General features: G+C 42.3%; 1 protein-coding gene across 1 annotated transcript; it reads right to left on the bottom strand.

The window, feature by feature from the left end:
• Nucleotides 1–7110: 7110 nt before the first annotated feature.
• LOC124676853 (pentatricopeptide repeat-containing protein At2g41720-like) lies at nt 7111–16813 on the bottom strand. Its single transcript, XM_047212877.1, has 11 exons — nt 16423–16813; nt 15540–15712; nt 15282–15387; nt 13303–14412; nt 13122–13227; nt 12846–13050; nt 11930–12062; nt 11176–11280; nt 10662–10782; nt 7874–8019; nt 7111–7797 (listed from the first exon to the last, which is right to left on the bottom strand). The coding sequence occupies exons 1-10, from the start codon at nt 16804–16806 to the stop codon at nt 7994–7996; spliced, it is 2469 nt and encodes an 822-aa protein (XP_047068833.1). The 5' UTR covers nt 16807–16813; the 3' UTR covers nt 7111–7797; nt 7874–7993.
• Nucleotides 16814–17960: the final 1147 nt, after the last annotated feature.

Below are 17960 nucleotides of genomic sequence, written 5' to 3'. Positions count from 1 at the left end.
TGTAGCACACCCCGTCGCCCTTGTAGCAGACATAGACGCCGCCTTGTGGCAGACGCCACCTCTCCTTGTAGCAGACGGCGACGCCGTTGGCAGCATCGGCGCTCGTCCCTGGTCGCAGCACCTGGCAACTCCTCCGCTGCGGTCCATGACGTTCTCAACGTCGCTGCCCCCCATAGGCGTCCTTGTACGAGAAGATGACGAGCTCGAGCGGTCGAGCCCGTGGGGGCGGAGCTTGGGCCGGCGACGTGTGGATGGGCGGCGGCCATGGCGAGTGGTGGAGAGGTGGTCCGAGCTCTTCGCATAGTCTACCGCCAGCGCCAGGTCGCGGGCGTGGGGAGGAGATGCAGCTACGGCAGTCTGCAGGGGCGTGAGGTTGAGGATTTCTTTGAGGAAGATGAATTTAGGAGGATAAGGTTGGAGGTGGGGCCCAGTCTCTCGTTCGCTTCGGCCACGAAGAGGGACGCGTGTCACGCTGGCGACCCGGAGGACGCGAGGCCATCGATCGTCCGGGGGAAGCGAAGCTTTTTCCATATATAATCTACCCCGGCTGTTGTGCCCTCAAATACGTCCGGTCGTACCTGGTGTGAGGCCCAGCTTCTCCATAATACCCAAGAGCGCCGACGACAAGAGAGAGCCCAAAGGTGCGGATTTCCTATACACCGACCAGGTCGGCGCGTACCGCGCGCCGCACACCCCCGCGTGCGGTACGGGCCGGCCCAGTTCGGGTGTTGGGCCAGTTGGCCGTTTTCTTTTTTATAGTCATTTTTTTCTGTTCTGTAATTTTCCATTTCTGTTTCTTTTTTATTTCTCTTTTTCATTTCTGTTTCTTTTTTTCTGTTTCTTTTTTTTTCTGTTTCTTTTTTTCTGTTTTCTTTTTTCGTTCTTAAGATTTAATTTTTTAAATTTAAATATATTTTTAAATGTAAAATGTTTTATCTCAAATATTCGAGAAAAAATTAAAATTCGAAAATTATTCAAGTATAAAAATTGTTCAAATGCGAAAATTGTTCAAGTATAAAATTGTTCAAAATCAAAAAATATTCATATATAAAAAAATAATACATTTTGAATGTTTTGTTCCAATTTAAAATTTGTTCCAATTTAAAATTTGTTCCATTTTGAAATTTGTTCCAATCTGAAAAATGTTCAAATTTTAAAAATATTTAATTTTCAAAAAAATAAAATAATTAAAAAAATCGCGTCTAAAAAAGAATCAGCTTGAAAAACGTAAAAAGAAAAATAAAACAGAAAAAAAGAAAAAGCAAAAAAACAAAAAAAAAGAGTGGAAATGTTGGGCCGGCCCAACAACCCGCCTGGGAGGTGTGCGGCGCCTGGTCCGCGCCGACCAGGTCGGCCTACAACACCCCCCCAAAGGTGCGGTTCGCCAACGGCCTGTCGACCTCACGATGCTAAGCCGCCGTTGTCTCCGAGATTACCACGCACAGGCGCGCCCGGCGTTCTTCAATGATATGGTGTGGCTCCGATTTCAACTATTAGACATGTGGGCTAGCGATTCAGATATAAAGCAAGTAACCACGGTAGCGAGCACGATGGACGGAAACGATGTCGACTAGATGAGGTCATGGGCGAGACGAGAGCGCTCCGACGGCCGAGGTCATGGGCGAGTCGAACGTTCGGACGACAGTGGTCAATGGGCGAGACGAGCGCTACAACAGCGAGCGCTTTGAGATCGTGCATGAGGCGGCTGCGATGTCGATCCATACCATCCACGACATGATCAAGGTTGAAATTTCCATCGTCGATCATGTGACGTGCTCCGTCCTGCAATGGCCTCCTTCTCCTCTCGCGATGGGACGCAGTAGCTGTGCGAAATTCGCCGGGGTAGATATGATCTCCTGGGATCTACTTTGAGCGGAGAAGCTTCTCCTCCGACCGAATGACTCCCTCCATCCGACGATCTGCCTGTTGGTTCTGGTCCAACAGGCGGGCGGTAGGATGGAAAAGTGTCGGCACACCAGGGACAATTTTCAAAGCATCATAAAGGGGCTGAACATCGACATGGCCTACAGTCCGTGGCAAGGGCATCATTTTTTTCTTTCGGTGTTTTAGGTGGATTTGGCATGACCTGCTGACTCAGGCCATCACACATGGCATCTGGCCGGCGAGGTAGCCTTCGTTAAGAGACATATGTTTTGGAGAATACAAAACCAACGCACATGCCTAGACTCCCAGGTGCAGCACGGTGACGTCGTTTCTTCCTACCTCGCCACTCTGGAGGTGAGGGCGTATTTCGGCCTCGCGATTTGAGATCGCCTGGCCGCGTTTGAGAGCGCATGTCGGCGGCCTGCTTTCAGCGTGCAGAGGGGTGGTGCGAGGGGAAAGGGCTCATGGCGTCACTGGCGATAGTGCCTTTCCCCCTGAAGGAGGTGATCATGGTGGCCTCATGTGGGGAAAATTATCTCATGACCTCGATCGGCTCAATCAAGATTAGTCGGGATGGATTTCTTCTGTTAGCATCATTAATCACATATCACATATCCTAAGCTGGGTTGTTTGGCTTTCATGGTAAATTGTTGAGGTGAAGTTGTCGTTCAGATTCAGCCAAGTTCATATCCACAAAGTGTAGCACCAGCAGCTTACATTGGTGTATCTATCGCTGCCCTGCAGGCACTATGCTATATTTCATACCAGGGAAACAAGCAGGAGCTGGATCAGAATTTCTAGACGAGCGAGAATTTCTTCACATTGCACTCATTATGTGGAGCTGGAGAAACATAATCTCCCCATGTTGAATTTTACGGAACATTAGTATTCAATTCAGAAGGCACGATCTCTAAGAAATCAGTACCATGCAACTATAAAGGAGTGTTCCTATTTCCAGGTCAGTGATGTTTAATATGTTTTTGGAATATGATTTTTCTTTGTTTTCATTGTCAATGCAGAAATGAGATCATCGTCTGCAATCTGAAGTCTCACTTTGGAATGTAAAATCTCTTTATTGCTCAGTTAGAGTAGTAAGAAGTTATCATGCTTTTATTCAGGACATTCATATACGCATGCAAGATTGCATCAAACAAAGGGAAGTAAGCATGCTTTGAAAAAAATCTGAATGATAACTGTAGAATTTTTAGGATATAAGAAGAATAGTCAAACAGAATATCTAAATTAATGTTTACACGCATATTTCAATTATTTTGCAAGACGTAACAGGGTAGCGCCACTCGGTTCTGGCCATGACCACAATGGAGAAGAAGTTTGGGGTGGAAGAGCGGCTATTCGGAGAGGAGCCGATGGCGACGAGGCGCTGGAGAATGCTTATGGGCAAGGGACAAGAAGAATATATAGAGTGACTTCACCATCATTAGGAAAGTCTAAGTATTATTTATCCCGGTGCAACGCACGAGCACTTTTGCTAGTTAGTAGGTAAAGATTGTACTTGACGCATATGCATCATGTCCTGTTTTTTTCTTCTTCTATAGTAAAATACACCCTGAAAAGTGAATCACATATCAGTGGACCAAAGAAGCTAATCTAGCCCAAATGGAGAAATCATTTCGGCCCAAACACATGTGTGATATGTAATGTTAACTTGTGTTGCAATGTTTCTGGTTAATATGGTTTATTTATTCCTTGTCTAAGGAAAGGAAGCTGATCCCCATTCAGAGTTCCAGACTGCAACTCCCGCAGATTGGAGCATCATGCTGAACAAGTCATACTTAAGGGCAATGTCTATTTTGTGCAATGTCTATTTACTTCAATGTTCTAATTGTTGAAGTGTCTCTATTTTTAGACTAAGATCAACAAGTACATCCTTCCACTTCCCACCAATATACAATCTGATGATGAGGTCCCGGAACCTAAGGAAGCCAAGAGAGTTAAGAGGAGATCCTCTAACTATCTTAAGTAGTTTAGGAGCAGATCTTAAGTACTAGTTTAGGAGCAGTTGCATCTGGTGTTCTATTCACAGACCATGGATTAGCTAAGAAACCCACATCTGGTCATCGTGTCAAGAAATTAGCCAAGAGAATCTCTCATCTGTTATCATTTGGTAGTCAAGAAATTGGGCAAAAAATCTACAATTTCATCATCTCATGATGTCACATTGGAGAAAGCTGCGGAACCGGTGGTTGTTTGCAGAAGTGTGAAATTGGCTATCTACTTGCATGTGTTGGTACATTCTTATACAGCTACACATTGGTTACTAATATTTTTATTTCTAGGTCCCAATATGTTAGATTTGAGGACTTCGAGGATCATTGTGCCTTTGGAAACAACGTCGAGATGGCTCTTGACCAGGTTTCTTTTTTAGAGCCCAAGTTGCATGTCACAAACCACCAATTCCCTAGTATGTATGCAAGATGACCATGTCCAATGTCATCACCAGGAAGGCTAAGATGGTAAACGTTTGAGATTTGCCTCTTTAAATCTTTCTATGCACATTTTTTTTTATCTATGATCAATAGCTATAACTGTATTCTTCTATGCACATATTATGTATTCTTCTATAACTGTATTCTTCTATGCACATATCACCGTTACTGGAATTTCCTGTATTTTTTTTATTTTTTCCCGCTGTAATCGACATATTATGTATAAAGAACATGAAGAATCATATGCCACGCTGTTTATTTATAGGCAATTTACTTCCTTTCTATCTGACATCGTAGTTGGAAAAAAGGAATTGTCAAAAATTTACTGATGTTGAAATCTGCGACTAATTCACATGGGATGATTAGGCCATCAGAAAGCCGTTAGATGGAGCCTTGCAAACCATGTTGCCATGTGGGGTCCAGGCACGAAAGGTATCGTCGTTGGAAAAAAGGAAAAGTCAAACTTTTTTTACTTATAATGAAATCTACGGCGAATTGGCAAGGGACGAAATAGGCCGCCAGAACCAGCCGTTAGACGGAGTCGTGCACGCCGAGCTGACGGGTGGGGTCGATGTATGGTCTTCGGGAGAAAAACATCACGACGGCCCGTGACAAAATCTGCGACAGATCTAATGGGGACGAAATGGCCTGCAACGAAATCTGCGACGTTTCGGCATGGGACGAAATGTATTGCCGGGCTTCAGGGGCTGGGACGAAAATCAAGAAAAATATGCGTGACGAAATGAAGAAAACGTCACGCGGAACCAGCTTTTGGCCTTTGATCGCCGTGACGTTTCTAGAACGAAATACCGAGCGTCGTGATGAAAACAGCATAGATCGCCACTATGATCTTGTAGTGAAGCTTTTTCTAATTCTCAACTTCTTTTTGTAATGACGTGTCAAAAAGTTTCTAAAGCCTAAGTCACTTTGGACATGCATGTAAATTGTACTTGAGGCATATGCTTGATATCCTGTTAATTCTTTTTGTCTGAAATATCAAATATCATAGAAAAAGAACCAAAAGCCACTTTTACAACACCGTTAAAACGCCAAGAACGTTGTCAACAATATGTTACATTTCCTCCCCTAGGAATGCTCTCCTGATAGCAACTCTAAAGATAGCGGTTGCTGGAAAGCCAAACTCCACACCGTAGATCAAGTCCGACGTATTCCACGGTCCGAACTCCAAACGAATTATCTAGATGATCTTCCGCGCACATGATCTGCCGGTGCTAAAGACCACATCATTCCGGTGCTTCCAGATACACCAAAACATAAAACATAAATGTGATCATCATCCCAAGGTCCCGTCGTCCCTCTTTGGCACAGTCTTGCCGATCCAGCAGAACATCTGGGGAGAATCTATCTCGGTGGCACAGTCAAGCAAATGTTGCAGCGTCTCTGGTACTTGGTTGAGAGGTTCTCTTTTAGTCTCTTGGAAACATATGATGAAGCAATAAGAATTATAAGATTCATCTATCTTTTATGTAATCATGTCGTGTTTGGTATAAGAGCCTATGCCTCTAATGTTCCCGTTAAGAACAAACCATTTTATTTTATCTTCCATGGAAAAACAGATGATAGGTGAGTGGAAGAGAGTTCATCAAAGTAAAAACTCTCAAAGCTCCCAGAGCCAAACAGAACTATCCCGAGGGGCCAAACAAGGCCGAGGGGTAGATAAAAACAAGGGGAAACGATCCGACTGTGCCGTTTTGGAGCTAGGGCTACATGTAGCCCGTTTAAAAAAAAAATCAAAAATTGTATTTCATAGTTCTAAAAAATTACGATTTTTTTTAGAGGTAGACAATGATGTACTCTACCACGCAGAAAAATACCAGTATTCCTCCGATTCATATTAATTGACTTCAATATGGATGTATCTAGAACTAAAATGTGTCTAGATATATCCATATTAGAGTAAATTAATATGAACCGGAGGGAGTACGTACGATAGACTGACTATTTTTGTGCTGTGCGTAATTCACAAAATTTGTGGATCTAAAGTACTGAAAAACATAGATTTGAAACCTCCAATATTTGTGAGATTTTATTTTATTTTAGTGTAGCCCAGAATATAACGTTTTTCATCCTGAGATTTTGCAAGTGGTAGAGTATATTGGCTACATCTAGAAAAAAAATCAGATTTTTTAAAACTTTAAATTGTCAAATTCGAATTTTGAAAAAAAAAAGCTATGTAGAGTTTTCCGAAACGATCCCCACGTAAGGTTCATTTCATGATAGTAGCATAGCAACTTGCTAAAAGGAATACTTCAAACGGAGACCAGCTACACGTAGCCCTTTATTTTGAAACACGCATAATTTGTATTTCAAAATTCTATAATATAATATGCCAGGTTGCACGCCTACCGAGCACAACGTTCTTCGTCTTCAGTCAAGATCTTAATTGAGAACGGTCAGGCAAAGCAGCTGATCGTCGGCAATCACCTTAGGATAGAGGCCACATAAGTTGGTTCCTAGGGCACGCATGTTTTTTCCTAGGCCACATATATTTGTTGAAGTGTAACATAATATGGTTATTTATAATCTACTATATCACCATAATGCTAAAATAAACAAAATTGGGCAGAACAAATGACATAATCCACCATAATGCCAAGCACATACTACATATATTTACTTAAATTATAATTCGAAATGCATAACACATTTATTTTAATCTAAATTAGTACTGTAAACTGTCATGGTGGCTACACAAAATTTTATCTGTGGCTGTTGTGCATTAAGCCTAGAAGGAAATTGAGTATAAAATGAATATATATAAGTACAAGAAAGAAACATTTAGTTTGGATTTAACCAAAGGGAAGATAAAGTGCGACTCCATGGCTGAACAAAAAGTAACAAAACATACAAAGCAATGGCAAAAACCGACAAGTTGTGCCGAGTGGGATGCTGGATAGAAACGAAGTGAAGCGAACTGCACTAGGCCAGGATTGGACCGGTACTTGTCAAGCACTTCTACTCCGTTCAGAAATAAGTGTCACAGATTTGTCTAGATTTGCATACATCTACACACTAAAACATGTCTAAATACATGGGAATCTAGACAAATCTGGAACACCCTTTTTTTAACTGAAATCTGGAACACTTATATTTCTGAACGGAGGGAATACTTGTCAAGATAGAAGCAATCTGGAGCAGAGCTTCACTGATGTAGCAGCTATCGTGAGGTATTTGCTGAGAGAAACAAAGTGAAGCATAATGCAGGATTTGACCAGTACTTGTCGAGCACGTATGAGATAGTAAGAAGCAATATAATATATTCAACCCTTACGAAGTCAAGCGAGTTTTCACTGATGTAGCAGCAACAGTGAAAGACTAGGTATCCCCCTTTTCTTTCTCGGATGCTGATATGCGATCATCTTACTAGATGTTCCTGTACTATTATGACGGTGTCAGATTGTGGGCTGGGGCACCTAGCTGGGCTATACTCAGACATTAACTTGACCTAACAAAACAACAGTAATGTCAGTTCTGATTAGCAGAAAAACCTTAACACTTAGATCTACAAATTCCAATGTTACCTTGATAATCTTTGTGGAGGTCCTGAGAGCAAACTCTATTATCATTTATGGTCAGTGATGTCCACTTATTTCGCGATGGATTTGCTTCACATTACAGACATGCATTTATATGTCCGAAACTCATGTTATCTTCTCTCTCAAGGCATCTGGTGATTCAAAACAAACTTTAGATAAAAGCGCAATGCTCAGCATAAGTCACTTGGACAAATAGAAACAGGCAAGCTCAGGTCATGCTGTATGCACAAGGATCACATGTCAAATAAGGTCACTTTGATCAAGTAGTTTTTTTGTTTTGTTAATACAAGTATGTTGAGCACATCGCTGTGATGGTGCAAGGGATGATGGCAGGGTTCCAGAAACTGGCACTGCAGGTAAACCAGATCTCAGCCAGAAAATGGAATAACCAGTTTTTCTCTTGTGGGATTTACTCCGGAATCATGTTCTCAGAAATTTCAAGTGTGGTGATTTTTTTTTAGATGGAACTTTTTTTCCATTAACCATACTGCGCAGCAAGACCGCTGGCAACCAATAACTGGGCAAAAGTAGGAACTTGACCCGGCCATACGGCTTGGGGCTCTGGGACCATCTTTGCACCAAAGGTCGCTAAAGCGTCAACCACCTTATTACAAGATCTAGGACAGTACAAAATTGAAAAGTAGCTAAGATTTAAAAATGCCAAAGCCTTTAGCTCCCCAAAAAGAACACCATTCGGAGTCAGATCCTGCTCATTTGAATTCACTGCTTGAACGAGAAGTTGGGCATCAGTTCCACTTGAATCTTGAGTATACTGCTTTGCTGGGCAAAAGACAAGGCCTGAATGCATCCTGTTTTTTAACAGTTTCAGTCAGACATGTGTCGCCGGCGGAGCTCGGCGTGTGTCGCTGAGGAAGAAGATAGAGGCATGGCGATGTCAGCTGGGCTGCGACCGCGATGGTGGGAACAGCATGGACTCGGGCGCAAGGGGGCGGCGCGGCAGGTGCTACAACTGCGAAGTTCGGGGCCACTTCTGTCGTGACTGCTGACAGCCAAGGAAGGAGAAGGCGCTTCTCACCGACATCGACAACGAGCCGACGCTTCTGTAGGTCACGGTTTAGGGGGAGAATGTTAGCAATAAACCGCGAAGAATGTGTCCGTTGTGTGCATGTGTCGCGGCGGCGTGCGAGTTGGGCTCGCGTTGGAGCCCACCGCATAGGTCACGGTTTAGGTTTGGTGATATCAATTCTCACATGGATCCTCAAATATTCTCCCATAGCCCAATCATCATCTCCAACTTCCACATCCATTAATGCTCCCGCTTTGTTGCCAATTGACTCCCCTGTGGACCTGTTCATCATGCCCAAAGGTAGACGGAAGACTCGTATCCAGATCGGAATTGAATCAAAAGCATACTCGTCAATTGTTTTCATCAGGTCGAACTCCTCTAGAACTATCCGATCATTATTCATCTTCCATGGACCTTCATAGACTGCCTTCCTCTTACCCAAAGCTTGCAGGAAAGTGATCAATAAAATGTTACTCCCCATTCTCTTACATTGGATCCCCTTCAAAGGACACCAGATCTGACCCAAGGCAGCCTCCATTCCTTCCGTATGCACTGGCTTTTCAGACAAAACCTTCCCCATCGCTTGTGCCTCCAACTCAGCCTTCTTCTTTCCCGACGACCAGTCAAACCTGACCCCCTTTTGCTCCTCTTCTGACAACCGAAGATTTTTCAGCATTCCCTCCATCTTCTCCATGATCACACCACACCCGCACCAAAAAAACCTATTTCTTCTAGGTTATGTGTATTAGAATCGCAAGCCCTAGAATTTGCTAAGGGCTTATGGTGTTAGGACCAGGAAACTTTGTGGACAGAAGACCGAAAGGATCCTAAAACCTAGCAGCAGACGTCCGTAGCCTCATCCGGAAGAAATCCAGAGGACTGGGACGCAAAGACGGAAGGCCTAGAGACGAGGGACAACGACGACTGAAACTCGACCGCCTTACGATCGCCAGAGCGTAAAAACCGGAAACCGTAGGACTGAACATATGCTAGATGCATATATATGTCTATTTCAATTGCTAATGATTGCAATAATACATGTGCACTGAAGGTCGCAAAACAAGTTGGGTAACATTGAGGCTTACAGGTTGGCATTCCTCAGTTTCTTGAAAGCTGGATGACGGTAATATTATTTCCTGATCAATTTATTCAAATGCCATGTGTCCACATTTCATGCAGGACATGATTGGGGTATTGGCAGGGTAAGTTAAAATCACACTAACACCCCTATGCAGGCTGTTTCACTTACAAGAGTAGCTAGACACACTTCATAGGCAATGAAGGAGAATATGAGATGATGGAAGATTTAAAGGCCTGGAATACAATAAAATGTCCCATATAAGTAGAAGGCGTGGAACTCAGCAATCTCTGAATTTCTTTCAAATGTCATTCTATTCTGTCAGATAGATCACTTCCCTAACTAAATGACTCAATGTTTTATGTTTTTGAATATCTGAATTACTTGAATATCCGAAAAATATGTCACTTACCAGAAAACACAAGAAAATGACGTCTGTGTAAATGAAAAGGCCGAATAACAAGAACAATAATAATTGAAGTATTAACCAATCACACATTCATCAAGGTCAGCAAGGAAAAATTGAAAAATATGAAAGAGGTTATCACATGATAAAAAAATTATACTCCCTCCGGCACTAAATACTTGTCGCAGAACCTGCAACAAGTATTTAGGGCCAGAGGGAGTGCATACTTCTTCTGCTAAAGTTAAGAGTAGAAATATCATACTTATTTTTTCTTGCATAAGAGTGACGTAATCCATACTATTGTCCCTCCACATATATGGAAGAACACTTTGATACATGTATAGTGTTGGCCTGACCCCAGCGTCCTCCATCCATTGTAAAACCTACATGTGCCAAAAAGGAGAGGAATAATTAAGTTTCGCACCCATAAACAACTAGCATTTTTTTTTGATATAACTTCCAATCAAATTAGCATTTTATTGGGACTATATGGTTTGCTGGAGGCAGAAGTCAATCAAGCAAAAATGTAAGGTAAAATCGTTCATTTGACACAGTCACAACATGACATATTGGTGCAGATTTTACAACAAACAAAATAACACAGGTCAACGCGGAAATTTTATTGAAGTTCTTGTTCCAAAAAAAAAGCTATATCAGTAAAGCCATCACGCTGACAGACTACGGTTATCAAATTGAATCTAACAGATATGGAAGTCAACTCTCATTCATAAGTTATACAGCTCCCTAGTGAATGCTAGTGATTACCGCCTTTTTACCTCAATGTACTTTCTCCATTTCCCAACAGCTAATAGATTTCTCAGCAGAACCGTATAAGTAGAAAGACCCAGAACAGAGCAAGAATTCACCATCTTGTAGAACAGCTGCATGAGGGAAAATACAAATAAACAATCTTAGTCCCGTCCTTCAAAGAACTCAAGGTTTATGTGAAACTGGAAACTTACCGACAATTTAAGCATCTCTACTGAAATTTATTTTCCACGAATGCACTGTATAGATCTGTTTCCTCAATGTATTTTCATGAATGAAAAGGTGGTTGTTTGATAGTCTTAAAACGAGAAAAGTTGCTACTATTTTACTATTCTTAACCATTAAACAATTTTACTCGGTCTGGGAATGGCAGGAATATATTATTTAGGCTAAGTATGGAAATGTGGAACTATACCTAGTTAATGTGCATTGTTACTTGGGCGTTCAATTTTAAAAAAAAAAAATTAGCAGCGCAGAGGGAATATTGACATACCAAAACAGAAAGTCATCATACAGGAGTAGTTCCTCTTAAATAACACACAGAAAAATATTAAATGATTCTATGTTTGAGGAAAAACATTGACTGCTGCCAATGGCATAACTACCAAGTACCAAGTACTGACTTTCATTCATATAACAGCAGATTGATAGTCCAGTAATGAAATTAAATACTGATGAATTATGTACATACATTGTATAGCGCAGTCAGAAATAACAAAAGGAGTTCTGAATCAGCAGCTATATAGTGGAGACCAATTATACCTTCATCATGCTCTCTGTCTTCCCACATTTTCCAAGAAAATTTAGGAGATGGTTTAGTGTCCCAACGGAAATGGATGAGAGTGACGAATCCAAATATTCAACTATTTCACTTGCTGTTTCCCAATCTCCTAGCCTGTTATAGGGAAGCGACCGATAAGTAAACAAGCAAGACAGCTGAAAAACTATTGTGCATCAAAGATGCGTGAAAAGCTTGTACAACAAATTAACACAAGATACGTTCATGGGCATATGAAATTAGTCGATGTTCAGCACTGGGAAAAACAAATAATACCACAGGTTTAGCACAAATAACATTCCATGATTGCTTACTAAAGGTGTTGAGACTTGCTTTGTAAATTGCAAAACCCAGCAATGCCAAGTGAACGGAAAATGTGACCGTACTACCATCTGAGCGAAATAAGCAAACAAACAAACAAACAAACAAACAAACGAGGCTTATCCAATAACCCCAGGCAACCAACCACCAAATCGGCAATGAAGAAACTGAGCTAACACAAAGTAGAGAGAACCCACTCACATGAAGGTCCTATACTGCTATCTCAATAAGTATAATAATCCCTATTTATAATAATGTGTATATTTGGCATTTTTTACCATATTGTAAATTTGGCATGGTTGCTCAAAAGAAAAGCAGGCCTACTTGCGACTTGCTAGAATAATAACCTGATAAACAAACATGATAATTTAAAAGTTCAGCTGTTCATGAGTATATATATGTAACACCACCTTAAGTTTCTGCCACTAAATCCACAAACAATATGGCATTAGTCCAAAGCCCAAATGTACATAGAGAAAGCTAATTACCATAATAGCAGAGGGCAAGCACTTTTCAGGTAATAAACCTAGCTACTAATTCAGAACTGCATGTTCAACTTAAGACAGTAGATACGCATACATGCTGCATGAAGCTATTATCTCAAAATAAGCCTTTTGGTTTAATGGGATGCATTTTTCCTTCATGAATTCCATCAACTGAAGGACCCTTTCATGTTGGCTTCCATTATTCAATGCTTCCATGAGGGCTGAGCATATAATGGCATCTGGCTGTATAGCATTTCCTTCCATCTCTTTGAATAGGTCCCACGCACTCCTCCAACTCCCTTATGATCCAAAAGAAATACATGAGCAGTTCTATTTGGTTAAATGTTATTGCAACCTAAAAGGGTCTTACCATCATCACTATAGGCTTGAATCATTGCAGTATATGTCAAAACATCAGGGAAGCAGCCGGATTCTTTCATTGAGCTAAAAGTTGATTCTGCTTCAGTTAGTTTGCCCTGTACGAGAATCGTCATTAGCATAGCAACCCTTTAGAGATAGCTAGACAGATAATAAAAGCAACACTCACTTACCTGTTTGACATATGAACAAATCAAGGATGAGTAGACCTCCTTGGTTAATGGAATTCTCAAGTCAACCATGTCTTCAAAAAATTTAAGAGATTCTGCATATTTTCCCAATTTACACAATCCGCTGATGAGTATATTGTAAGTTACACTATCTGGATTGACATTGCTGGCCATCATTGATGCGTACAACTCCAAAGCTTTCTCGTAATCTCCAAAACTTAAATAGCTTCCAATGCCTGAGTTGTAAGCAACTATATTAAGTTCAATGCCTCGACATTTCGCTGCTTCAAGAACTGTGCCAATTTTTGTTATTTGCCTGCAGCGGCCGCAGGCAGTCAACAGAGTACTTATTGAAACAACATCTGGTGGAATGCCATCCTTCTCCATTTCATGCAGCAAACTAATGCCCTCCTTCAACATCCCAGCCGATCCATAAGCATCAATAAGTGCATTGTAACTAATTTTATTTGGCTTGCATGAGTTCTTCCTCATCTCATTAAAGGCCTCCCTAGCCTTCTCAGGCTGTCCAGACCTACCATAGGCATTCAGTAAAGTGGTATAGGAAACTACATCAGGTCGTAAACCATTTTGTTTCAGTAGCTTGAACACTCTCAGGGCCTCAGTATGCATTCCATGTGAGGCGTAAGCACCCAAAAGTGCATTATATGACACAGTATTGGGTTTAACTCCTTCAGCAATCATCATATCAAAGACTGCCTTGCAATTGTCCACTTGCCCACAAACATAATAAGAATGCATTATGCTAGTGTATGTAACAACATCTGGAGGACACTGTGTTCTTTTATCCCTCATCGAGTTTAATATTTCAATAGCTTCCCCATACTGTCCAACTTTCACGAGGCAGTGGATGACAATATTCAATGTGAAAGTATCTGGGGTGATATTTGCTCCTTTCATCATCTCAAAGTAAGCTATGGCTTTTGAATACTGAAATCCATTCTTCAAAGCAGATAATACAATATTGTGCGTAATCAAGTCTGGCCCCACACCATTTCTTGTCATCTTCTTACAAAGTTCCAAAGATTTTTTCCAGTTACCAGCAGCACCACATGCATTTATCACATTATTATACGTAGTCCGGCTAGGAGGTATCTTCAGGAAGAACAGATGAATAAATTAATAACGCAACTACGACAGTGTTAATTTTCTAGAATTCGTAATTGTCAAAGTGGTTGCCAGAGCTATGTAGAATATATGTACCAAGACATGCATTTTATTTTATGGTGATCTTATTGATGTTGATCCCTTTCACCAGTAGCTCATTACTATTTGCTAGTGCTGCAGTGGAAAATTGCAGGTATCTGGCACTGACTGCTTAGCAGACAAGTACTAGCATAGCCATTACTATGTCCTCAGACAGGGAAAACAGTTGAACATAAAATTCATACTTCAGAAAAAATGCAAATGGGATTCTAAGTGAAATACTAGCTTAACATAAGCAATGACGTTCACACTGCAACAGGTACGTAGAGATAACGTGCATCCCGATAACCCTACATAGCAATACAGTGGACAGCCAGCACTAGTACATCGTTGTAAATGATACTAAGGATATATGTGGATTAGTACTATGATGGTTTTAATCTCCTAGGCAGGGCCAAATATGGATACTACGAGTATGAGTATAACACTGTAAACAAAAAAATAGAGTGCTACTTATGTATTCACAAAAAAAAAAAACACTGTAAACAAAAAAATAGAGTGCTACTTATGTATACATATCGTCAGCAATCTATCTACAAACATAACATTACTGGTGCCACTCAGGTGATATTGTATATAGAAAAGGCTTAAACATCTATCGCTTAAGATAACAAGAATAGAATTAAATGCCATAGTTTGGAATGTACAGCTCGAAACAACTAAAACACATAAAGCACATATGGCCACTAATATTCAAGAAAATAGAGCATTCAGAACACAATGATTATTACATCTGTGGATCAAAGAACAATACTAACAGCAGCACGAAGCATATCATCCATAATGTTGATGGCCCAGCGCCATTGACCAGCCCGAGCATGCACATGGATTAGAGAGTTGAATATGTCAGCATCTGGAGTGCACCTGCAAATATTGTTAGGTCAAAAAGTCACTGATAGAATATTCCAAAAATGTCATATGATCTGTACATAGAGTGATCGAAATAAGTAACGTGAGAACTGTTGTGACTTGTTGACATTTTGGTGCAAATAAAGGGTAGCTAAATAAAATCTTACCGCCATTCTTGCATCTCAAAGAACAGGCCACGTGCTTGATCAACCAGATTGTGTCTGGCATGTAATCGTATCATCATACCGTAAATGTCATTGCGAGCACAGTAATTCTCCTGATTTTTCATCCAGCGGAACACATGCACAGCATGGTGCAAGGACCCGGTAAATGTGATTTCCTACATGTGGTATAAACTATGTAAGTAAATGTGTGGATTTACACAGGTGGGAGGTATATATTAAAAAAATACTTGTGACTTGTGTAGGTTCAGTAGTTACAGACTCCTAAGGGACACTGCAGCACACTGTCTGGTAAGAAGCAAGGTATATATTGTATATAAATGGTAATAACTAATGACTGTTTCCATGAAATAAATAATCATAATTTGGGAATTATCGGAAAAAACTACAAAACAAACACAATGCCATGAGAGACCAATGGGGAAAAATCTAAGATTGCAAAAGGATCATCAAAGAATACTGAAAATCAATAGCTAATACCACAATTTGATAGAACTGGCTAATAGATGCAAGGATGGACATGGAGGGAAACTTAGAAAAAACTGCTCACTTGACCAATGGAACTAGAAAATAATACAAGATCTGAATGCTTGAATTAGGCTCGAGGTGACAGGTGATAAAATACCTAGATGGCCAGATTACTACATTATTATTATTTGTCCAAAACAGACAGTAAATTAGCTTGGTGCACTCCCATACAGACATGTTCGAGACACCCTAATGGCCAACAGGTGCAATGGTCGCAGCATTTTCTTTCATCTACACCTATATAATAAATCAAATGGATGCCGGGCAACTCATTTCATCGAACACATAGAAAGCCAGCACGGAGACTAATTTCATCGAACACATTGACTAGGTGGCTCACACGAATAAGGAGCGGGAAGTTACGGCGCGCGAAGCGCCCGGCCCAGCAGTTGAGCACGGCGTCGACGGCATGGGCGTCGGCTGGCGGGAGCGCGAGCACGCGCGCGGCAACTTGGGACACTTTCCAGTCCCGTTGCCACCGGCTCCCCTCTACGCGCAGGCGGTGCCGCGAGGGAAGCGCGTCGGCGCCGACGCCGTCCACCTCGACCCGGGCGGTGCGGCGGCCGCGGTCGTAGTCGACGGAAACAGAGGGCCGCCGCTCAGCCCACGGCGGCGGTCCAGGCGCCCTCGGGGGACGCCTCGGCGGCGGGCGGACGACACGCGGAGGCGCCTCCGGGTTAGACGACCGCGAAGGCGGTGCCGGAGGAGGGGGAGCCGAGGACATTACTGTTGTTCCTGCCAAGCTTACGGTTGTGGCTGTGGGAGTGTTGAATTTCTACGGATAAGGCAATCTTACATTATTTTTCTTGAATCAATGACTGAGATGGATTTTGGCAAAATTTAAAAAAAAAAAGTGGCTGAGAGTTTGGGCGATTTTTTAAAAATAATACGATTTTTTTTTAGAAAAACTGATTTTTTTGTTAATTTTCAATAATATAATACATGTTTTCGAAAAAAGAAATGCTCAGTCGGCAGGCCGCTGGCCGACCAAGCCTAGTCGGCCCTCTAGCTGCCGACCGGCCCTAATTGGCCTGGTCGACGTGGCCGCCAGGTCGCATGTCGCCTAGTCGGGCAGCCGAGGCGCACGCCCCGCCCTGCAGCGCCTGGCCGCCGCGACATGCCAACTGCACCGACGATTGCGCCCTAGCCTACCATGCCCCTGCCTAGACGACCGCGCCCCATCGCTTCCTCCACTCAAGCCCCTCTCCTCTCTCCTTCGTCTCTCTCATCTCGGGCGCCCTAGTCTCCTCACCTTCTGCTCCGCTCGTCGCCTCGGTCCCCCTGTAGCAGCGTGCCCCCAGCGCCGCGCGTCCCCACTATCGCTAGGAAACGGTGCCCCGCCTCGTGGCTCCGCTTGTTGTGCGCTTCGCCCGAGGTCATTTCGCGACACGTCTTTGTCCCTTCCGCCTACAGTGATGCTCCCGTTGTCATCGACTAGCGCATTGCCGTGCACTGATCTCCCGTGCGCGCCTCCAGCTCGACGCCCTTCTCCTGCCCTCGCGCGCGAGCACCTCCTCGACGCGGACGTGCTTGGCGCCCTCATGCTGCCGCCAGCACTCCAATGATGCCCATGAACCTCCAAGTTCTGCTACCACGTGTTGATGCAAGCACGGGCTTGGTCCCCTGTTGTTTTCATGTCATTGATCGATGTTGATGCTCCAGACGGGTGATGTTGAAGTTGTTGGAGATAGTGCTCTAGAGGTAAATAATAAGGAGTATTTATTATTTATATTTCAAATGTTCATAATAGTTGCATGCTATGATATAAATGTATTAATTTGAAATATTGATACACGTGTCGTATTGTAAACAAACCAGGGTCCAAGTTCATTGTGATTCGATGATCAAGGTTTCCCGATCATGGACATACATGTCGTT

Source organism: Lolium rigidum, chromosome 7 (assembly GCF_022539505.1).
Source record: "Lolium rigidum isolate FL_2022 chromosome 7, APGP_CSIRO_Lrig_0.1, whole genome shotgun sequence".
Taxonomy (NCBI): Eukaryota; Viridiplantae; Streptophyta; class Magnoliopsida; order Poales; family Poaceae; genus Lolium; species Lolium rigidum.
Note: the sequence above shows the minus strand (reverse complement) of the source record. Positions and strands in the feature narration are given on the sequence as shown.